Consider the following 25,196-nt stretch of genomic DNA (forward strand, 5'->3'; position numbering starts at 1 on the left):
AATTACTGGTACAGAGGGTACAGTTCTTATTTGCTTCTTCCTGAACCAAGAAAAAGGAAGGTTTTGAAGTTGTTTATCTGGCTGACAGTTTATGAGATAATTATGGGCCTGTGACCAATTTAGTTTTCTCATTTTTCCCAGGGAAAATCTAGCCACATAAGAGGCACAATTATTTTTGGACAAGCCTAGCTTCATCTCTCACTATGCGGTAACATTTAACATGTTCCGTCTCCCTCTTACTGGTGAGTGGGCACTTCCTATCTCCTGAACATTGAGGACTGTGAATGCTAAATCTCTGACCCTATTAATAGAGAACCCAGATGAGTGATTCCTTGACATCATGGGCAGGGACAATGTTACTTTCATACTCATTCATTCGCAAGTATACAAGATCTCTCTATTGTATCCTGGGTCTTAGTAAGTATCAAAGATTGTGGTGTTGTCTGTCACTAAAAGGTCAGCAGGCAGTTTCATGCATCAAGGCATACTATTTCATTCATCATGCATCAATGCATATTATCACTACCTATTTGCTTCAGGGTCCTCATGAAGTGAAGTTGCTCCATCTCCCTTCCACTCTGATTGTTTTTTACTCTTGTTTTGTGATACCAGTCTATACTTTTCCTTACCAGAGTCTGATATCAAATATCTTAATTCACATTTCAAAAAAGACAAAGTTCCATAGATATTTCATATATTTCTATCTTTCATATATGTCTGAGGGAACATAACATCTCAGAACATCCATTTGTGCAATGTGCAAAAAAGGAAATTGATACAACAGTCCATATATAATACTCTTAACATCATTTCATTGATCATAATTTCAAAATTTATTTCTATGAGTATTGTTCAATATAGAGTGGTAGGACTTTTAAGTATAAATAAATCCATGAGAAAGTGGCCCCAACTTGTCCAGTATTTGAAATTAGTGTGTGTAGTGCTTAGTACTCTACTTTGTGCCACAGCTTTCATTCCAGGGCCACAGGTGAATCATCAGCTTTACATTCTAGTGCAAATGTGAGTGCTCATAGAACTATATTCAGCATTCTGAATGGAATGCTTATTGTTGCTGCTTGGATGTCCCTTATTAGACTCTTCCTCATGGTAACTTTAAAGCAGCTCTAGATGTGGGCACAGTGGGTGTTTGCTCCTCTTCAAACTCACCTCCCAGGTATAGATTTCAAATGAAATTTCCAGAGACTAATGTGCTCCAGTTATTGGTAAACATAACTGATTTCTTCTCTTTATCTATGATGCAATTTATGGCATATCACCTGGCTGTTTTATAACACAGGTACATATATTCCTTTTTTTTAAAGATTTATTTGTTATTTATTTATACAAGCACTGGGTATAGTCAGAAGCATAGGAGGGTGAGAAAATTCACCAGAGCCAGGGCGGGGAGGAGAGCAGGCAGAGAGACCGAAGTACACTGCTAAGGGGAGCAGCGGGCGGCAGGAGAGGTCTGCGCGCCATGTGGGACTCTCCTCCGGTGGCTGGGGATGGAACCAACCGGCTCTGCAGAGGCTGTGGGCAGCTTCGCAACCCAGCGCTCAACCGCTGCGCAACCCAACCGGGGGAGGCCCTTTAGACAAAAGGCTTTATTATCTTTGCTAAAGCTTCCTTTTAACTCATCATATGAGAAAATTTCACTGTCATTTTAGGGAGAATTCCTAGATTCTGAGTTTAGTAAACATTTCTGAGATTCCCTCTCTGGTGTTTGGTATCCAAAGTGGGAAGAAGACATTTATATTTCTTTCTAGATAACAGAAAAGCAAAGAATATAGTCATGGAAAAAAATCTCTATCCCCTGGTGATAGGTGATGACCATTTTTCATGTGTCTGTTAGTTATCGATATGTCTTTTTTGAAGAAGTACCTATATAACTCTTCTGCCCATATTCATTGAGTTTTTTTTTTTTTTATTTTTGTTGAGTTGTATGTTTTCTTTGTAGCTCAAAAATAAAAGGAAGATCTCAAACATTTTCACTATGCTCATTTAGAAACCAGAACAAGAACAAACTAGTCCCAACATAAGTAGAAAAAAGCAAATAACTAAGATCAGAGAAATATTTAAGAAGGATACCAAAAAAAAAAAATTAGAAAAATCAGTGGAACTAAGGGCTTGTTCTTTGAGAAGATAAATAAAATTGATAAACCTTTAGCTACATCAAGGAAAAAGGAGAGAGAATAAATAAAATCAGAAATGAAAGAGGAGGTGTTACAACTGATTCAAAGGATCATAAGAGACTCCTATGAACTGAACAATTCTATACCACATATAATGCCAAATTGGTTAACTTACATTGTGGATAAATTCTTCAGAATGTAAACTACCCAGACTGAATCACAAATACTAGATCATTTGTGTCAAATAACTACTAGCATAACGATTGCATCAGTAACTAAAAACCTCCCAATAAAGTTCAGAACTAAATGATTTCACTAATAAATTCTATCAAACATTTCAAGAACAATTGATGCCAATTAAATAGTTATTAGTAATTGATGAAAATAAATAGCGCCAACCATTTAAAAAAATTGAAAGCAGGCAATACTGCCACATTAATTATATGAAATAATAATTACCCTGATGCCAAAACCAGGCCAAAGACACTACCAGAAAACTTCCAGGTAATATCTCTCATCAATACACATGCAAAACCTTGACAAGATATTAACAAACTAAATCCTGCAGCACCTTAAAATTATTATATAATAAAATCAAATGGAATCAATGCCAAGGAGTCATACAGCTCAAATACACAAATAAATAAGTGTGATGTTCATTAATATAATGAAAGGTAAAAATCACATGATTATCCCAATAGACACAGAAAACCAAACATTTGACAAAGTTGGCATATGCGCATGTTAAAATATCTCAATCAATTGGGTATAGAAATAATGTACCTCAGCAAAATAAAAGCCACATATGAAGAGTCCACAGTTAACATCATGCTCAGCAGGGAGTTTCAAAGATTTTCCACTAAGAACATGAACAACAAACTCACTCGCACATATCCTGTTCAAAATTGTATTGGAACTATTGCAGCAATTAAGTAGGAAGAAGAAAGCAATCCTATCACAAAGTAAAATTATGTCTTTTCATAGATAACTTTGTCTGATCTTTAGAAAACCTAAAGACATCACTGAAAACAATAGAACTAATCAAAATCATTGCAGTTGCGGGATAGAAAATCAACACAGAAATCAGTTGTGTCTCTATACACTGAGAGTGAAATGTCTGAAAGTGAAATTAAGAAAACAATCCTATTTGCAATCCCATTGAGAGCAATAAGATACTAAGGAATAAATTTATGGAATATATGAAAGAATTTTACACAGAAAATTAAATAAAATGATGATGAAAGAGATCACAAAGGTACAAAATAAATGGATCAAATGAATTAATACTGTGAAATGTCCATACCAGATACCTCCTATAAATTCAATTTGATAACTATCCAAATTCAACTGCAGTTTTTCAAAGACAGAAAATTATCTTAAAATTCATTTTGAACCCTTGGAGTCCCTGAATAGTGAAAAAAAAATCCTCAGAAATAAGACCAATATAGAAACATCCTGATTTCAAACAAGATACAAAACCATAGTAACTAAAACTATTATACTGGTATAAGAAAATGCACATAGGTAAGTGAAACAAAGACCAGAAATAAACCCATACATACATGGTCAAGAATATATTGAGAAAAGCCAAAAATGTACAATGGAGAAATTAGTCTTCAAAAATGAGTGAAAAACAGATAGACACTTGCAAAAGAATGAGGTTGAACAACTGTCTTACATCATACACAAAAAGCCACTCAAGATCAGTTAAAGACCTGAATGTAGGACCCAAAAACAAAACCGTAGTTGAAAATGACTCCTTATCATTGATCGTGACAATATTTTTTTTTTTTGTATTTAACACTAAAAGCAAAAATAAGCAAGTGAAACTATATCAAACTAAAAGGCATAGCAAAGGAATTCATCAACACAATAAAAATACAGGGGGCCTCCCTGGTGGCACAAGGGGTAAGATGCAAACTATGAAGCTGTTCACAGCCACTGCAGCAGGAGTTCAATCCCTAGCCAGGGAGCTACCCACATGGCACAGGAGACCTCTCCTGACTTGCCCGCTGCTCCCCTCAGCAGTGTATTTCAGTCAATCTGCCTGTTCTGTTTCCTGCTCTATTCCTGGTGAATCCTCTCACCGCCCTCTACCTCTGGCCTGTACCCCAATTCTCATATGCACAAATAAATCTTTAAAAAAATTCCAACCTATGGAAGAGGAGAAAATACTTGCAAACCACATATATAATATGTTAATATAAATAATATTAGATAAATATAAAATATTAGATAAAATTATTGCAACTCAATACCATGAAAACGAATATCCCAATTAAAAATCAACAAGAGAACAATAGAAACTTTTCCCAACAAGTCATACAAATGGCCCAACAAATACATGAAAATGTGCTCAACATTACCAATAATCTGTTCAGTACTTTTGTGGATGTTCTTGTCATCAGTTAAGATAAAATAACTCTTTTCATCATTTCTTATAGGGAAGTTCCTTCAACTTCTGTTTGAGAATGCTTTTATTTCTTATATCTGAAAGACAGTCTTGTAGATCTGAGAGTCTTTTAGTAGATCGTATACTTTTTTAAAAAAAGATTTATTTATGCACACAAGAATTGGGGTACAGGCCAGAGGTGCGGGGGATGAGAGGATACACCAGAGATATAATGGGGAACAGAACAGGCAAACTGACTGAAATACAGTGCTGAGGGGAGCTGCAGGTGAGACGGGAGAGGTCTGCTGCGCCATGTCGGTAGCTCCCTGGTCAGGCAGGGATATATTTCCTGTTGCAGAGGCTGCAGATAGCCTCCCTTGTGCCACCAGGGAGGCCCTATAGTATTCTTGGCTGGCAGTTTTTATCTTTAAATATTTGGAATAAATCATTGTATTCTTTCCTTGCATTTAGTGTTTCCTCAGAGAATTCAGTTGCACGTTTGATGGAAGAAACTTTATAGGCTATCTACTTCTCCCCACTGCCAACTTCAGTATTCTTGCCTTGTCTTGAACTCTTATAAGTTTTATATCTTATAAGATGTCATTACATTTAGGTAACCAGGTACTCTTTTAGCTTCATCAGTTTGTGTATTTCCTTCTCCAGGATTGGGATGTTTTCTTCCAGTATGTCTGAATAATTTACCTGTTCTTTCTCATTCCCTTCTGGAATAACCACTACCCTTATATTGTCTTTCCTCATGGAGTGAGGTAATACTAGAAGTGTTTCTTCATTTTTTTCTCCTCATATTGCTTTCGTCTTCCATCTGGGTGCTTTGTTCATTGCCAGATTCAAGGCCACAGATTAGATTTACCTATTCTAATGTACTTCCATAGATTTCCTCAAAAATTTTCCTCTCTTCTATTGATCCTGTCACATTATGCCTCTCTGTTATTTTCTTATTTAAAACTTCAATTTCCAGGCCTCCCTGGTGGTGCAAGGGGTTAAGACACAACCTATGAAGCTATCCACAGCCACTGCAGCCAGGGAGCAACCCACATGGTGCAGCAAACCTCCCCTGACTCACCCACTGCTCCCCTCAGCCTCTGCGGCACGAGTTCAATCTCCCAGCTGGCCAGAGAGTTACCCACATGGTGCAGCAGACCTCTCCTGTCTTGTCCGCTGCTCCCCTCAGCAGTGTATTTCAGTCAGTCTGACTGTTCTGTCTCCCACTCTGTCTCTGGTGAATCCTCTCACCCCCCCACACATACCTCTGGCCTGTACCCCAGTTCTTGTATGAATAAATAAATCTTTAAAAAAAATCTTAAATTTCCACATTCTGTTTATCAGTTTTATTTCTCAGGACATCCATTTGTTTTTTCTAAATTTTCTTAAATGCATTTGATCTCTCCTTGTATTCTACCATTTCTTTGTGTGTATTTTGATTTTCTTGAAAGAAAATATTGCCCAAATTGTTGTGGTCGGATTCTGGTGATTTATTCTCTTTCTGTTGTAGAAAATGTTCTTAAGGCCTCAAGGTACCAAGTGTATTTTTCTGCCTGCCCATTTAGGTCCTTATGGTGCAGAAATTCCACTTCCCAGCAGATGGCACTATAGAATTTGTTTTTGTTTTTTTGGTTTTTTGGTTTTTTGTTTTTTTTTTTTTTTTTTTCCCAGCTTTTAAGTTTTAAAGCTTAACCTGGTTTGGCTTTTCAGTAAATTGCATGACACTGTATGTTGGCGAGAACTGAGGTACAGCTGCTGAGTCCAGGTACGGAGGGGCCTTGAACAGTCCAGTAAATGGTGAAAGTGGTACTGAATGACAGCTTGTGTTTGTGTGCACCATTGTTAGCCTGGATTTCAAGACAAATGTCTCTACAATCTGTGGGCTGAGTTTTCAGCTACTACTTCAAAGGATGCGCTCAAATCTCAAGAGCTTGGTGGAAAGGGAGCAATGTTCTGCACCTTGTCCTCTTAAGTCAGGACCTTGCACACTTGACTAACCCTAGAACCTCCACGCTACCTCTTCAATCAAGGATATGCCTCTAATCAGTTCTCCCCTCTCCTGGCCACCAGCCAAACACAGGAACACCAGTTTGCAATTTCCGCCCCAGCCACAGTCTCTAGGTGCTTCTCTCAACACACCTTTAATAATAAAGGATTGACTTTCCTCAGTGTCTCTCCTGTCACCATCAGTATTGATCTCCAGGATATGCTCTAGTTCTGCTCCAAGTGACAGGATCCTCTGGGTCTAGTGCCTCCCTGCACTTCTTTAGATTATCCTCCCAGAAGTGAAACAAGGAATCTTCTCTGATGTCATCCTCCCAATGTTTAACAGCTTACCCTCAGTTTATTGAACTGGTACAGTAAGTACTCACTTAATATTTTCAACATTCGATGTATATCATAACAAATTTTACTGTAGACTAATTGCTATAAACAAAATTTAATTTTCTGTAGCATGTCTCTGGTCATAAAAACATCACCAAATTTCCAAAGACTTCAAATGTTTAAGAATAACTTTTATTAATTCATTCATCTATTCATTCATTCATTTTTCTACCTACTTATTCCAGTTTGGATCATGGTTCTCTAGAGTCTATCCTAGCAGTTCAAGATCAAGAGAGGATGCAACCCTGGAAGGGTTTGACAGCAGGGTACTTATATTCTCACCCACAGTTACTCAGACGGGGACAATTTATGTGAGCCAGTTTACCTATTATGTGCATCTTTTGAAGTAGGAGGAAAGCAGGATACCCCCAATGAAATGATGCAGGCAAAGGAGAGAACGTGCAAACACCACTCAAACAGTGGTCCGGGAGAAAATCACTTTTTCTTATCAAAATGAACCTGATATATTAACTTGGAATTTCTGTTATTCCTGAGTCTCCATTTGGTTTTAGTTAAATTGTATTCTTCATAATTATTTCAGTAGCAAATGATACAATATGGATGAAGAAAAATTAAATCTGAAGTTGATTCCTGTCTCTAACCAGGCTAATGTCTTTTTATAATGTTAGATTTTAAAAATAAAGGAAGTCTCTTCGATCTGTCACACTCTCAAGCATTTATAAAAACTGGATTATGGAATTTTCTAGTCTCCAACCCACAATACAGTGGATGCAAACACCAGAACCAACACCCAGTTGTCCACCTGGATTAGAATATTTGTCTCAAGTATGGTAATATATTTCTTGAATTTCTTAGTAACAGATTGAGATACCAGTAGCATTAATATTTTTACATTTTATTCTAATTAGTATTTTATTTTTACTGAAGTAGTGATTTTACATTTTAAATATTGTAATGTTATTTATAAATTTATATTCAAGGAAAACCATTAAAAATAAATGTATATTTTTTCAAAATAGCAAATTGAATTTTAAGGATATTAGTAAAAATTTACTTCAGCAATCAGTTTATCTAACTACTTAGGTTTTAGGAGCCTGACATGCACATATAAAATGTAGTCACTAATATTAAGAAAATGTCTCTGGTTCACTATGAGATTTAATGACATTTAGTGACTTTTTTATCCTATTAGTTCTGATTTGGTTTCTGTAATGCTGACTCTAAATATTTAACTTTGACATTTAACATGATTAATTATTGCCCACATCTTACTTTTCAAATTATTTAAAAGCAAAAAAAAAAAAAATTACTTCTTGGAAAGGTTGCTTACACTTTCAATGCTAAATTTTAATCATGCCATGAGCAATGATATCTAACAAGACATTTTTAATGTGTATAAAAACACATTAAAATTAAAATTTTCCTTTCAAATACAGTATATTCAATCTGAATTTCAAATTTTTTAATAAAATCTTTTAAAAATATTTTGTGATCCCAAATATTGAACATATTAAAGATAGAGCAAAGAGAGTCCACTTTATAGACTTATGATAAATTTTGCATTTCATTTATGTATGGGAAAAAAAGTTAAAATTTCATACTGAGACTAATGTAACATATAAGACACTTGACCAAAAAAAATGAGATTTTAATAATGGATTAATTGTATAAAATCCCTAAATGTAACTACTAATGTAGTATGTACTACATTTGACTATATCATAACAGCTATCTATTTTCTGTTCTAATAGATAAATGAGTTACTAGTGCATCAACGTTTTGATCTTTTGAAAGGTAAGTAATAAATACTGGTATATTCATTCTTGAATATGTAAGTTGTTCTCTTAGTTTGGACAACCCCAGTAAATTAAACTATTTCTAATATTTGAGAAAACAAAATCTTGTAATATGCACAGAATAAATAGAAGGACCTTAGTCAATAAGAAGGTGAATGCAATTGTAGTCTTCTCAAGGGAAAAGAGAAAAATATTGGCTCCAAATCAAAAATCCTTCTCTCCACTTTTCATCTTTCTAAACAGTGTATCTATTTTCTTAAAAGACTTTTCCCTCCTGAGTCCCTAAAATATGGATATTTTGGAGAAACACTAGTTTCAGAGTCTTCAGGAATTCTGCTAAAGGATGTAGAATGCAGGTCAGTTTCTGGGCAGCTCAATTCCATTCCCAGGTCTGAGAAATTAAATTGTCCCTTCAAAAGTAGTCATTTAACTGTAGCTCCTCAAGTATTTCTTTTCATGTAGATAAAGTATTAATAAATGTAAGTAAAATGAAATGTTTATTTAAAAATATATATTTACCAATGATGACCTTTCTTCTTTTCTAGTATACATCAGACAATCTAAAACTAAAATAGGCACTTATGGTTTTATTTAATTCATAAAAGTTCTCAAACATTGGTTCATTATAAAATAATAATTTTTTTGTACTTTTCTTATTGCCTGATGAATCAGAGTTTTTTGGAAGCAGGCCTGGAATCTAAAGGTGGACTCTTTCTCCATTCTTGTCTTGTCAAGAAAGAATTCAATATCAAAACCAAAGTTAGAGAAAAGCAAGAGATTTGTTGATTGGTAGGTAGGAAGAACAGGAAAGCTCTCTGAGCAGAGAGAGGCCTTGAGTGTATAGCCACTGAGGTGGTGAGAAGTAGGAGCTTATCTAGGTACAGTGGGCAAGGAGTGGGATTAGGCCATTGGGTATCTCTGAGTTTGTCTCTTGTTCATTGGCTTCTGCCTGAAAGTGTCTCCTGCTGAGTTTTCCATGTTACCCAGCCTACTTTTCTGAAACCAGCTTTGGTCTGTTGCTACTGTGCTATTACATTAGTATTCTGAACACTCCATTTTTAATTGAATTGGTGGGGGGCATTCTTCAGATATGTGATTGTTTCTCAATCAGGCTGATAAATGGATTTGGGGCTTGGGGTACCCTGTTTCTAACTGGTTGCCTATGCCCATTTCGTAACTTCCTCTTTCATTCCCCACTTCAGAGTAATAACTCTAACTGCCATTAGGGAAAATAAGTGAAGACCGAACCTGGCTACTTCCTACTGATTGGAGGCAAAGGAAACGGCAATCAGGGATCACGCACGGATGAGGGTGGAGGGTGGTCTTCCCAGGGGGCCTCAGTAGAAATCAGTGAGAATGGTCACAGGTGGATCTGTTTGGACCATGATCTGGAGCTTGGCCACTTTCAACTGGAAGAAATAAATTTGCCAATGAGATTTAAGAGGCATGGCTGAAAATGAGAAGCAGTAGAATTGCAAGCAAGCGTCACAAGAGAAGAAGGAATCAGTAATGGGAGGAGGATCCACCCCTTGATCTCGTGCTAGATTTGGACGGCAAATGTTTCCTTAAAGGTTGTGGAGCCACAAAGCCTTGACATACAGGGAATTGATGGTCTCCTCCACCTGTGAACTAGACTTGATGAAGGTACAAGTTTTATTAAAAACAACACAGAGCTCACCATGCTTCCCAAGAAGGTTACAGGGCAGTGAAAGAGTTGGGTTAGAACAGTGTGACAGAAAAGAGTAGCTTTAATGAGAAAGCACATGGGGGTAGTCCAGAGTGGTCTCACCTGGACATCTGCCAAACAGGAGTCTCAAATCCTCAAGAGGCTCACAGCTGTTCTGGGAAAGAGGGGCAACAGCTTGCTATGAAGCAGGCGCTGGTTCCCAGACCTTTACACATGAATGATGAATAATCTAGGACTCCTGGATTTCCACATTTACAGCACTAGCATTGGCAAGGATTACTGTGTAGGGTCCCTCCCACAAAGCCTCCTTCACTTAGACTAAATGCTTTATTTTTTGAAAGATCATTTCTGCCATAACTATTGTTGAGTACCTACAATGAACAAGGCATGTGCTAGTTATTAAAAAAAAAAATCGAAGTGGAGTCCGAATTGTACTTACACTGCAGGATTTGCCCTAAAATACGAGGGTAAATATTCTTCAATACTATACACAATATGAAATCACAAAAATCATAAGAGAGGTAAAGAATCAACCAAAGTAATTGAGTTTAAGGATAGAAACAGCCAGTTTCTTGTATTTTAATTAATCACTAAAATACAAAAATATTGAGAAAAATTTAGCCATCCATTTAATTGGAAACCAGATTTCTGAATTTGTGATTCTCAAAGAATGAATGCTGGACCATCAGCATCAACATCATCTAGGAACATGTTAAAAATCATATCCCCAAGCTTCATCAGAGATCCACTAAATCACAAAACCCAGAGGTGAGTCTCAACAGTCTATGTTTAATCAAACCTTTCAGATGGTACTGATGTGGGCTAAAATTTGAGAACTACTGCTTTAAACCATATAATTATATAATTTAACACTGCGGTGATTTAAAAGAATGTGACAACTGTGCAAAATTTTTAGGAATATCTCCAAAGTATATTACTTATTATAAAAAGAAATTACAAATAGTGCATATAGTAATGTGTGTTTGTAAAATACATTAAGGCTTTGCATATGTTAGAGATAGCTCTAGAAGCATGCATATGATTTTGAAGAAGAAATAGAATAAACCTAGAACATATAGTTTCAGTTTTATATTTTTGTGTTGTTAAAATATTGAATCCTTACTAGTGAAAGAAATCTAATGTATGATGTATGTATGTATGTATGTATGTATGTATTTTCAATTGAGGTAATAATTGTATACCTCCCATTAGGTATTGCCACTGAATGCGCCTACCACAAGACTGCCCAAAGTCTACCACCATAGTCCATTGCACATCCTTCCCTCTTTTGTTGTTTCCACTTATTCACCATCTACCCCCTTTGGATACTTCAGTTCTGTTTTAGTTTTAAAACTTGTCTTTATCTGTTATGCTAGGTATGCTAGTGATACCATCTGTTATACTTATGCTAGGTATGCTAGTGATACCATCTGTTATACTTGTCTTTACCTAGTTATGCTAGGTATGCTAGTGATACCATCCAGGGTTTATCTTTCTCTTTCTGGTTCATTCATCTATTTTGGAGCACTTACATTGTTTCCATAAATTGGGCATAGTAAATAGCACTGCAAAAAAAGGGTATGGAAGTTTATTTTCAAATTACCTTTTTTGATTTTTTTCAGATAGATGCCTAGAAAGTGGAATTATTGGGCTATATAACAGATCCATTTTTATTGTTTTGAGACCCCCCCACCCATACTGCTTTCGACAAGGGCAAGACCAGTCTGCATTCCCACCAGCAGGCAGTGGTCGAAGAAAACTCTCTTCAAATATGATGTTAAGAAAACCATACAGTCACATGCAAAACAATGAAACTAGACCACTGTCTAATACCATACACAAAAATGAATTAGAAAATGAATCAGAAAATTCAATGTGAGACTTGAAATCATAAAATACATAAAAGAAAATATAGGCAATACATTCCTTGACATTGGTCTTACAGACATCTTAAGTCTCAAATTCAAAGACAAGGCAAGCAAAAGCAAAAACAAACAAATGAGTCTTCATCAAACTACAAACCTGCTCATTGAAAGAGACTAACATCAAAATAAAAAGACTTCCTACAGAATGCAAGAATATATTTGCACGTCATATGCTCAACTCATAAAACTCAACAACAAAAAATATTATCTGGTGGGCCTCCCCGGTGGCACAGCGGGGTAAGTGCAGCTCTGTGAAACTGTCTGCAGCCTCTGCAGTGTCGGTTCGAATCCCAGTCGGCCAGGGAGATAGCCACATGGCATAGCAGGCCTCTCCTGTCTACCCCGCTGCTCCCCTCAGCAGTAAGTTTTCGTTCTGTCTGCCTGTTCTGCTCCCTGCTCTGTCTCTGGTGAGTTCTTTCACCCTCCCGCACCTCTGGCCTGTACCCCAGTTCTTGTATAAATAAATAAATAAATGAATGAATGAATGAATGAATAAATAAATAAATAAATGAATATTTTAAAAAATATATTATCTGGTGAAAATAAGTGGAGATTCTTCTCCATAGATAATATTCAATGGCCAGTAGACACAAGAAAAGATGCTTATTGCATCTAATTATTAAGGAAATGCAAATAAAAATGATAGCTAGGTATCACCTCACACCTGTAACAATGGCTGTTCTTCACAAGATGTGTGTTGGAGATAATGTGGAGAGAAGGGAACACTTGCACACTATTGGTAGAAATGTAAATTTGTATAGTCATTATAGAAAGCAATAGGGAGATTCCTTAAAAAATTAAAAAATAGTCCCCTGTGCTCCTGCCTCCCTCCCTCTGATCCCTCTTCCTCTTCCTCCTCTGCAGGATGTCTCTGATTTAAAATTATCTGTTTTTGTTTTTCTGTGTTTTGTATTACTATTTTTTTACATTGATGTTTTATTTGGTTGCCCTATTTTCCTTCTATAAGTGAAACCATCTGATATTTTTATTTTTCCTTCTGACTTATTTTACTAAGCATAATTCCTTCTAGCTCCATCCATGTTGCTGCAAATGGCATGAGTTTATCTTTTTTGATATATTCCCTTGTGTATATATGCCACATCTTCTTGACTATGGTGATGGTGCACAGGTGCTTTGGTGAAGGAAATTCAATGGAGACTACACGTGGGGAAGAGGGGGAACAAATACTGTTTAAAAATGAGCAATGATGTAAAAAATAAATAAAAAGAAAGAAAACTATTTCAAATTAAAAAATTAAACAATAAAAATTCCGTATGAGCCAGTTATCTTGTTTCTGGTTATTTATCCAAAGAATACAAAAACTCTAATTTGAAAAGATTTATGAATTCCCATATTTAGAGCTGCATTGTTTATAATAGCCAAGACCTATAAATAGTCTAAATGGCCAGCACAGATTTGGATTCAAAAAAATAGAATACTACTGAACTATTTAGAGAAAGAGAGAGAGAGAGAAACCCTACCATTTGCAAAATGGATGGACCTAAAGGCAATTATGCTTAGTGAAATAAATGAGACATTTACAATTAAAACAAAAAAAAAAATCAAATACCTTGAAATAAACCTAACAAAGGAGGTAAGTGACCTATACAAAGAAATATAGAAAAATCAAAGAACTAATGAACTAAACAAAATAAAAATTTAACTTTTAGACTGTAAGTAGTAATTAGTGGTTACCTAAAAGGAAAGGGAATCGTGGGTGGGCAACATGGGTGAGAGGGGTCTATACCATGAAGGATAGGGTTGGACTTATAGTGGTGTTCTTAATAAAGTATCTTCAGATGTTGATTTATAATGATGCACACCTAAAACTTTTGTTATAGTGCAATATTACTTCAATACATTTTTTAAATAAAAGTTGTTCAGAAAATATTTTCATAGATTTTGAATCATTGTATTTGAATATTAACTGAAAATGAATGTATTTCAAATATTTTGTTCAACATGAAAAGTTATGTTCATGTATCCATTAAATCATTAAAAAGTGAGGAAATTCTGTAACTACCTGTTTCAAAGGTTAACATTAACTCAAATGATAAATGTTCATTAGAGTAGCATTTATTCATTAAACATATACTCAATCTGGAACATTTGAGATTAAGAAAACTGAAAGAAAAAAAAACTTTCACAACTCTGATGAAATTTCCTTTGATGGCTTTAAAAATATATTTCCTTGGTGGGCTTTTTGAAAATCACTTCTAATCATACTCCATGCTTTTTAAAAATAACTATTCACAAAGTAGCTTTCTGATGGTGTTACTTTATTTGTTTTAGCACTCAACTTTTTAAATAACTACACAGTAATCCTCTAGAAAGGGTACTACTTATTGTCTCTTGGATATTCATTTTGTTTCCATTTTATTTTTTCTTGTCAAAATATTATGGTAATGAGTATTTGGTATATAGAAAGCACTTTTTTAACATTATAATTATTTTGTTTGCATGATTACAGAAGCAAATTACTAGAGTGAAAGTAATATTTATGTGTGCTTGTTAGAAAGGTGAATTTTATTATTAATTTATGTGGATAATATATGAGCTTTTTATATCTCACTCAATTTAGCTCACTTAATTTTGTTTTGTTTTGTTTTCTGCTATCTAAAATGGAGGCCAAATGAGGTATTTTTCAGGAAGGAAAATAGAAAAAGGATTAAAATTAATATAACTCAAAATATAATAGTAAGTGGCTACTTTCTTGGAAATTTAAAAGTTATATTAAAAATCTATGCATGTGATTTTTGAAGCAAAAGGAAGCAGAACATAGCTAGCACGTCTCTTTATTTTTCTATATGGGGAGAAACTAAGATAACAGTGAAAATAAGTAAGAAACCTAACCAGCTTATTACCCACCAATGTCCCATATTTGAGCAAAATTTGATATTCAGAGTCTCATGTTACTATTACTAGTAAATCATCACATTGTTTCATTCTTTAGACCTCAGTTATTTTGAAAATAATAAAATATATGAAGTCATGAACAATCAAAGACAGAGAATTTATTTTGCAGAAGAGAAATGTAATTGCTTCCTCAGACAATTTTGTGGATCTTCAAGGCCTTTTACCATGACGATTTATGATGCCACAGGCCGAGATGTCATTACGATGCATAAAGCTTTCAGTTGTGGTTGTTGTTGGAATAACTACTTCCTACAAAAGGTCGGTAAATATTGTCAGAATCTGATTTAGAATAAGTTTGAGTTGCTTCAAGATACTTCAACACTGAGTGATTTCTTGAAATTTTAAAACTGGTTTGATTACAAAGAATTGTCCAGAATGAACTATGTCAGATTGCTTCTCGGCCTTTTGGCTCAGATCAAGTGCAGAGTGAACTATGTCAGAGTACCACATACCTACAGTGTGAAATCATGCAACAAAACTATAAATTTTTTTCAGATAATGAAGATCTGTAGAACTTTAGAAATATCCTATTCTAAAAGGTAATAGATATTTTCATTTTCATTTTCTGATTTTAATGAAAAATTCTATTTTATCACTGATATATAGAAAAACAATTGATCCTTGTATATTGAACACATTTTGACTTTGTCAAATTAACTTATGAATAACTTCTGGTTTCTAGTAGTTTCTTGCAGTCTTAAAGTTTTCTACAATAGTATGAAAACAATAAAGCTTCATCCCCTTCTTTGTTATCTGTATTCTTTTTATTTATATTCATAAGTATGAATGTAGTATTTATTCATTGTCATTTTGTTCTGGTTATGAGTTTTAACATATTCTTGAATAGAAATTAGGAGACAGAAGATCATTGACTTTTGCTCTGATTTTGGAAGAAAGGATTCAATCTTTACCATTAGGTGTGAAGTTATTTGAAGTATTGTTGTTGTCTTTTTTAAAATACCCTTTACCGTTTCAACAAATATCCATCTATTATAATTTTCTGAGTTTTATATCATGAATAATTTTGAATTTTGTCAAATATTTTCTATACCTTTTCGCGTGATGATATGACTGTCTTTATGACTGTCTTTTATAATCTGAAAATGTTATATTTGCATCAACTTTTTTATTTTTTATTTTATTTATTTTTAATTGAAGTAGTATTTTTAATTGAAGTAGTATCACATATTACCACCCTAGTGCACCCACCACAAAATCACCCATAGTCTACCACAACAGTCGGTTGAATTAACTTCCCCCTCCTCCCCCATTCCTTCCTCCTCTCTATGTTTCAGTTCTGTAGTCAGCTATCAAGTGTTAATTTTTAAGCTTGTCTTTATCTGACTCTTAGTTGGTTTTATTTCAGTTTTTTTTAAAGATTTATTTATTTATTTATACAAGCACTGGAAACAGTCAGAATTGCTGGAGGGTGAGAGAATTCACCAGAGCCAGAGCGGAGAACAGAACAGGAAGACCGACGAAATACACTGCTGAGGGGAGCAGCGGGCGCAGCAGGAGAGGTCTGTCGTGCCATGTGGGACCCTCGCCGGGGGCCCGGGGATCGAACTGGTGCTGCAGAGCCTGTGGGCAGCTTCTCAGCCCAGCACTCAACCGCTGCGCCACCAGGGGAGGCCTGACTCTTAGTTTGGTTGCTTTTTATTCTACCTTAGTGACACTCTCAGGTATTTAACTTTCTCGTTCTGCTCACTGCATTTGAACTATCTCTTTAATTTCCATCCACATTATAACAAATGAAAAGAGTGTAACTTTTTTGGTTAGTGACTAGTATTCTATTTGGTATATATACATATATATACATATATACATATATATACACACACGTATATATATATATATATATATATATATACATATATATGTGTGTGTATGCACGTGCGTGTATGTGTGTGTATCTATCTCCCATTCAGCAGAGTGTCATCATTTTTGTTATGGTCCCCTTCACTGTGTAGAAGCTTTAAGTTTCATGTAGTTCCAGTTGTTTATGTTCTACACACACACACACACACACACACATACTACACCTTCTTGTTCTTGAGCCACTCATTTGTTCTGGGCATTTAGGTTGTTTCATTGCTTAGCTATAGTAAATAATACTGCAATAAAAATAGGGATGCAGATTTCCTTTTGAATAAGTGTTCTTGAATTTTGGGAGTAGATGCCCAAAATTGGAATTACTGGGTTGTATGGCACATGCATTTCTTTAATGTTTTGAGACACTTCCATAGTAATGTTTGAGACACTTCCATAAGGGTGAGACCAGTCTGCATCCCCACGAGTATTGCAGGAGGGCCCCCTTTACTCCACATCCTTGCCAACATTTGTTTTTTCTGTTCTTTTTGATATGGACCATTTCACAGGTATGAATGAGATAGCATCTCATTGTGGACTTGATTTCCATTTCCCTAATGATAAGTGACAGTGAACAGATTTTCTTGTGCCTGTTTTCAGTCTCTGTGTCTTCTCTGGGGAAGTGTCTGTTTAATTCTGCCCATTTTTTGATTGGGTTATATGTTTTGTTGTTGTAGAGTTTTATGGTTTATTTTGTATCTTTGATATCAGTTCTTTGTCAGATGTATGATACACAAATATTTTCTCCCATTCAGTAGAGTATCTTCATTTTTGTTATGGTCTTCTTCACTGTGTAGAAGCTTTTAAGTTTGATGTGGTTCCAGTTGTTTAAGTTCTTTTTCCTTGTCTTTATTATTAGGGAAAATTTTCAAAAGCCATCTCTAAAGTATATGTCATGAAATGTTTTGCCTGTGTTTTCTTCTAAGTGTTTTATGGTTTCAGATTTCACATCCAAGTCTTTTATCCATTTTGAATTGATTTCAGTTTGTAGTGTGAGAAAAAAATCTAGTTCTTATGTTTTTAAAAATCTAGTTTAATGTTTTTAAATGCAGTTGTTCAGTTTTCCTCACACCCTTTATTGAAGAAACTATCCTTATTCCAGTCTTGGCTGCTTTGTCATAAATTCACTGTCCATATATTTGTAGATTTTTTTCTGAGTTCTCAATTATATTCCATTGGTCTGTGTGTCTGTTTTTGTTTACCACCATACTGTTTTAATTATCATGGCTTTATAATAAGATTTGAGGTCTAGAAGTGTTATACCTCCAGTCTCTTTCTTTTTTGTCAAGATTGCTTTTGCTATTCAGAGTTTTTTGTGATTCCACATGAATTTCAGTAGTGTTTGTCCCAGTTCTTTGAAAAATGATGTTGATATTCTTATTGGTATTGCATTGAATCTGTATATTGCTTTACATAGGATGGCCACTTTGACAATGTTTATTCTCCCAGTCCATAAGCAGGGCATTTTCCATTTCCTTATATTTCTTCTATGTCTTTAAAGATTGTCTCTCAGGTTTTTATAGAATTCTTTTACCTCCTTTGTTAGGAGTATTTATTTGTTTATTTTTTGGTATAATTGTAAATGGCATCACTTTCTTAATTTCTTGCACTTCTATCTCATTGTATATACGAAGCCAAATAATTTATGTTGTTGATTTTATTCTCTGTCACTTTGCTAAACTGATTGTTTCAATTAGTTTGTGCATATAATATTGAGGGTTCTCTAATGATAATATGCTATCTACAAATAATGATAGTTCTACTTCTTCTTTCCCAATTTGGATTCCTTTTATGTCTTTCTCTTGTCAAATTACTCTAGCTAGGAATTCTAATACTGTGTTGAATAGTAGTGGTGAGAGTGGGTATCCTTCGCTTGTTTTAAATCTTAGTGGAGAAACTTTCAGTTATTCACCATTGAGAATGATATTAGCTGTGGATTTGTTGTAAATGTTTTTGTATATTAAAAAACTGGGATTATGCCCAGTTTTTTGAGGCTTTTCATCAAAAACAGATTTGGACATTATCAAATGCTTTCTCAGCATCCATTTATATTATCATATGGTTCTTATTATTTTTTTTGTTGATGTGGTAATTATATTGATTGATTTTTTTTTTTTTTTAAATATTAAATTTTATTTTTATATTCCCCCATACAATTGCAAATGCCCCATTCTGACCCCAATCCTTCCCCTCCCGCCCCCCACCCCCCAAAAAGTGTCTCTGGTTCATAGTTTTTTGTTGATTTTGATTTTCACTTTCTTATATTCATTTTCCTGGTCCCTTATTTAAGTTTTCTAGATTCCTGCTATCAGTGAGACCATCCGGTATTTTTCTTTTTCTTTTTGGCTTATTTCGCTGAGCATGATCCCTTCCAGCGCCATCCATGTTGCTGCAAATTGCATGTGTTTATCTTTTTTGAATGCTGAGTAATATTCCATGGTATATATGTACCACATCTTCTTGATCCAGTCATCTATTTTTGGGCATTTGGGTTGTTTCCAAAGCTTAGCTATTGTAAACAGTGCTGCTATAAACATAGGAGTGCAGGTGCTCTTTGGAATTGATGTTTCTGTGTCCTTTGGGTAAATACCTAGGAGTGGAATTGCTGGATCATATGGAAGCTCTATGTTTAGTAGGTCCAGAAATCTCCACACAGCTCTCCATAGTGGTTGGACCACTTTGCACTCCCACCAACAGTGCACAAGAGTTCCTTTTTCTCCACATCCTCGCCAACATTTGTTGTTGCTAGTTTTTTTAATATGTGCCATTCTCACTGGTGTGAGATGGTATCTCATGGTAGTTTTGATTTGCATTTCCCTGATTACAAGTGATGTTGAACATTTTTTCATATGTCTGTTGGCCATTTGCATTTCCTCTTCAGAGAAGTTTCTTTTTAGCTCTTCTGCCCATTTTTTGACTGGATTATTTTCTTTGTTGTTGCTGAGTCTCATCAGCTCTTTGCAGATTTTTGTGATCAGTCCTTTATCATTAGTGTTGGGTGCAAAAATGTTCTCCAGTTGGTGGGGTTTCTCTTTGTTTTTGTTATTGTCTCTTTTGCTGTGCAGAAGCTCTTTAATTTGATGTAGTCCCAGCTGTTTATCTTTGTCTTCACTATCACTGCTTTGGGTGATGTGTCTGTAAAGATGTCTTTGATGTGCAAATCCCGTAGTGTTTCGCCTATATTTCCTTCTATGTATTTTATGGTTTCAGGTCTTATGTCTAGTTCTTTAATCCATTTTGAGTTGATTTTTGTGTATGGTGTGAGGTAGTGGTCAAGCTTCATTCTTTTGCATGTAGCGACCCAGTTTTCCCAGCACCATTTATTGAACAAACTTTCTTTGCTCCAATGCATAGTCTTTGCTCCTTTGTCAAAGATTAGTTGACCATAAATCTGTGGGTTTATTTCTGGATTTTCTATTCGATTCCATTGGTCTGTATGTCTGTTCTTGTTCCAATACCATGCAGTTTTGATGATTATGGCTTTGTAGTATAGTTTGAAGTCTGGGAGTGTGATGCCTCCATTTCCTTCTTTTTTTTTCAGGAGAGCTTTGGCTATTCGGGGTTTTTGGTGATTCCATATGAATTTCATCAATAATTGTTCTATTCTTTGAAGAATGCCATTGAGATTTTGATTGGAATAGCATTGAATCTGTATATTGCTTTTGGTAGGATGGCCATTTTAATAATGTTTATTCTTCCAATCCATGAGCAGGGGATGTCTTTCCATTTCTTTGTGTCTTCTTCTATTTCTTTTAACAGTGTTTTATAGTTTTCTTTGTATAGGTCCTTTACCTCTTTTGTTAGATTTATTCCCAAATATTTGATTTTTTTTGTTTCGATAATAAAAGGGGTGGTTTTTTTGATTTCTTCTTCTTCAGATTTATTGTTTGTGTATAGGAAGGCTACTGACTTTTGCGTGTTGATTTTGTATCCTGCCACTTTACTGAATTGATTGATGAGTTGAATTAGTATTTCTGTGGAGATTTTGGGGTTCTCTATGTATATTATCATATCATCTGCAAATAGTGATAGTTTGACTTCTTCTTTTCCTATTTGGATTCCTTGGATGTCTTTCTCTTGTCTTATTGCTCTGGCTAGGACTTCCAGTATTATATTGAAAAGCAGTGGTGAGAGTGGACATCCTTGTCTTGTTCCAGATCTTAATGGAATTGCTTTCAGCTTTTCACCATTGAGAATGATACTGGCTGTTGGCTTGTCATAGATGGCCTTTATGATGTTGAGGTATGTTCCTTGTATCCCAAGAATTTCAAGGGATTTTATCATGAATGGGTGTTGCACTTTGTCGAAAGCTTTCTCAGCATCTATTGATATTATCATATGGTTTTTATATTTCTTTTTGTTGATGTGTTGGATAACGTTGATTGATTTTCGGATGTTAAACCATCCTTGTGCCCCTGGAATGAATCCAACTTGGTCGTGGTGAATTATCTTATGAATACATTGTTGGATTCTGATAGCTAAAATTTTATTGAGGATTTTTGCATCAGTGTTCATTAGGAGATTGGCCTATAGTTTTCCTTTTTTGTGTTGTCCTTATTCGGTTTTGGTATTAGTGTAATATTGGCTTCATAGAACGTGTTTGGTATTGTCCCTTCCTTCTCAATTTTTTGGAAGAGTTTGTGAAGGATAGGCACTAATTCGTCTCTGAATGTTTGGTAGAATTCATTTGTAAATCCATCAGGTCCTGGGCTTTTGTTTTTGGGGAGGTTTTTGATTACCATTTCAATTTCGCTAATTGTAATTGGTCTGTTTAGGTGTTCTATTTCTTCTTTATCTAGCTTTGGGTGATTGTAGAGTTGTAGGAATTTGTCCATCTCCTCTAGATTGTTGAACTTGTTTCCATATAACTGTTCATAGTAGTTACTGATTATTCTTTTGATTTCTGCTGTGTCCGTTGTGATTTCTCCTCTTTCATTATGATTCTGTGTATTTGTGCTTTCTCCCTTTTTCCTTTGTGAGCCTGGCTAGGGGTTTGTCTATTTTATTTATTTTTTCAAAGAACCAGCTCTTGGTTTCATTGATCTTTTGGATTGTTTTTTTAGTTTCAATTTCATTTATTTCTGCTTTGGTTTTTATTATTTCTTTTCTTCTACTGGTTCTGGGGTTTTTTTGTTGTTCTTTTTCTAGATCTTTGAGCTTCGAGATTAGGTTGTTTCTTTGAGTTCTTTCTTGTTTCTTGATGTGAGCTTCTATTGCTATATATTTTCCTCTTATTACTGCTTTTGCTGCATCCCATACATTTAGGATATTGGTGTCCTCCTTGTCATTCAATTCAAAGAATTTTTTAATTTCTTCTTTGATCTCCTCGTTAGTCCAGTGGTCTTCCAGTAGTGTGGCTTTTAATCTCCATGAGGTAGGATAGTTCCTTGCCTTCTTTTTATGATTTATTTCTAGTTTGATGCCTTCGTGGTCAGAAAAGATGGTTGGTATGATTTCAATCTTGGTGTATCTGTTGATGTTTGTCTTGTGCCCCAGTATGTGATCGATCCCTGGAGAATGATCCGTGTGCGCTTGAGAAAAATGTGTACTCCGTTTTTTTTGGGTTTAGTGTTCTATAGATGTCTGTTAAGCCCAAATGCTCTAGGTCCTTATTTAGAGCTTTAGTTTCTTTACTTATTTTTTGTCTTGTTGATCTATCCATTGTTGATAGTGGTGTGTTGAAGTCTCCCACTACGTATGTGTTTTCTCTGATGTCTGTTTTCAGAGAGGACAACAGTTGTCTGATATATTTTGGTGCTCTTTCGTTTGGTGAGTATATGTTAATGAGTGTTATTTCTTCTTGAAGTATTGTCCCCTTAATCATAATGTAGTGACCATTGGGGTCTCTTTTATTTTTTTGAGTTTGAAGTCTGTTTTATCTGATATAAGTATAGCTGTTCCTGCTTTCTTTTTTGGCCCATTTGCTTGTAGGATTGTTTTCCATCCTTTGACTTTGAGCCTATTTTTATCTTTTGTAGCTAAATGTGTTTCCTGGAGACAGCAAAAGGTTGGGTTTTGTTTCTTAATCCAGGCTGCAACTCTGTGTCTTTTTATTGAAGAGTTTAGTCCATTTACATTTAGAGTTAATATTGATATGTTAGCATCTGTATTTGCCATTATGTTTGTCTTTCCTTTGATTTTATTAATAACTTTTTTTTTTTTTTTTTGGTCTTCTTTCGTTGTTATTCGTCCCTCTGAGGTTCTGGCTTTAGGATTCCTTGTAGTATTTTTTGGAGTGGGGGTTTAGTCGCAATGAAACTCCGGAGTTTCTCTTTGTCTGGGAAGGTCCATATTCTTTCTTCATGGAGGAAAGAGAGCTTTGCGGGATAGAGTATTCTTGGTTGGCATCTGTTTTCTTGGAGTCTGTTGACTATGTCCCTCCACTCTCTCCTTGCCCGTAGTGTTTCTTCAGAGAAGTCTGATGTCAGCCTGATTGGTTTTCCTTTGAATGTTATCTGTTTCTTCCCTCTTGTCAGCTTCATTATTTTTTCCTTGTCCTGGATTCTTGGGAGCTTTACTATTATGTGTCTTGCTGTGTTTTTCCTTTCGTCGTGGAAGTTTGGTGTTCTTCTTGCTTCTTGTATATCAATTTTCAGCTCCTTCTTCTCATTTGGGAAGTTCTCTTCAATTATATCCATGAATATTTTCTCTGTTCCTACATCTCTCTCCTCTCCTTCTGGAATTCCTATAACTCTTATATTTCCTTTCCTCATGGAGTCAGATAGTTCCCGAAGTCTTTCTTCATTCTTTTTCCTTCGTACTTCTCTTTCCTTTTCTGTTTTGGTTCTTTTTTATTTCTGTGTCTTCAAGATTACTTATTCGTTCTTCCATTTCATCTATTCTGCTTTCATTGCTTTTCCCAGAGTTCTTTAGTTCCTCCATTAATTCTTTGATCTCCCGCATTTCTCTTACTTCCCTCTTTAGGGACTCAATTTCCTTCTTCTGATCTATCACTTTTTAATCATGGCAATTTTAAATCTCTTTCTGGAAGGCTCAGAAGTTCTTCCAAGTTGCTGTCGTTGCAATCTGGGGTGGTTTTCTTTTTGTGGTGTGCTTCTTTCCTGAGGATTTTTAGGTTGCGTGTGGTTCTTCTACTCCCTACTGTCTGTTTTCTAATTTGTCGTATGCGTTGGGACACTGTGTTGCTCGGACTGACTGACATCTTGGGTGAATTCTCCGCTCCCCTCTGGCTCTTCCAGGAGGCCATCTCTGTCTTCTGGGGGAGCTTTCTGCTGGTTTTAGGCCAGTTTTTACTGAAGAAATGTCCCCTGTTCTCAAATGGCGAAGCGGGATGCAGTCCCTGCGCCTCCGGTTTCAGGCACACTCTTCTGCGGCACCCACCGGTCTGCCCCGGACGTGGGTGCCTGCTCCCTCTGTGGGCTCAGACTGCTGGTCAGAAGGGCCTGGCGTGGAAATAAACTTCCCGGCTGGCCACTGGGTCCTCCAGAAAACCTTCTGTCCTTTTCAAGCAGTCTTAAGAAATGTCTGTTTTATAGGGTGTTAGTGACTGTTTTTTTTTTCCTGGTCGCTAGGTAGGCGCCAGAGATCTCTCCTATTGTCCTTGGGGGGCTGTTTTTCGCCTCCCCCACCCCGTGGGACAGAGAACAGAGCGGGAATGGTAGGGTTGCACCTCACAACAGCTTTGGGGTGCTGTGTCTGCCCTTGTGCCCCACCGTCGTGGAGAAAACCACGCCCCGAATTTTCGTGCCCCGGGTCTCAGTTCAAAGCCCTCAGTTCCTGGACGCGGGCTGTAGCCCAGTTCAGTGGCGCTGGAATGGCGCCTTTTGCACAGCTCCCGTGCCTGGGCCGCCTGGTTTTCTGCTCACTCAGGGAGGGACCTTCACCTCAGTGAGGACCTCCGCGCGTCTCCCCGGCAAGCCACGGTCGTCTCCAGCGCAAGCCTAGGTCGCAGGCCGCGGGGAGCGGGCAGCCCGCGATCCAGGTCTGCACTTGCTTTTCAAGTGCAACGAGCGAGCCGCGTTTCCGCGGCCAGCATTAACCGGCAGCCCTGGGGCTGTGTGTGCGTCTCCAGGGGTCTTTGTTCTTCTCTAATGGCGCCAGGAGCCGTTCGCTCACTCCGCCGCGGCGGCATCCTGCAGGGTTCGCACTCAGCTCCGTTCACGGGGTGTG

The 25,196-nt window shown here is 36.1% G+C and overlaps 1 protein-coding gene across 7 annotated transcripts in view; it reads left to right on the top strand.

The window, feature by feature from the left end:
- The first annotated feature begins 1,068 nt into the window (after positions 1–1,068).
- LOC119256919 (phospholipid scramblase 1-like) overlaps positions 1,069–25,196 on the top strand; it is a 44,630-nt gene continuing 20,502 nt past the window's right edge. Inside the window, exons 1-4 of one of the 7 annotated variants that reach the window (XM_054700746.1) lie at positions 1,069–1,174; positions 7,542–7,698; positions 8,625–8,667; positions 15,235–15,455. In XM_054700746.1, coding sequence (XP_054556721.1) covers positions 7,606–7,698; positions 8,625–8,667; positions 15,235–15,455 — 357 coding nt within the window. In that variant the 5' untranslated portion in view covers positions 1,069–1,174; positions 7,542–7,605. The other 6 variants (XM_054700751.1, XM_037524660.2, XM_054700748.1 and 3 more) reach the window with 6 other exon arrangements.

This window comes from Talpa occidentalis, unplaced genomic scaffold (genome assembly GCF_014898055.3).
Source record: "Talpa occidentalis isolate TD23 unplaced genomic scaffold, MPIMG_talOcc4v2.1 talOcc4.4, whole genome shotgun sequence".
Classification (NCBI taxonomy): Eukaryota; Metazoa; Chordata; class Mammalia; order Eulipotyphla; family Talpidae; genus Talpa; species Talpa occidentalis.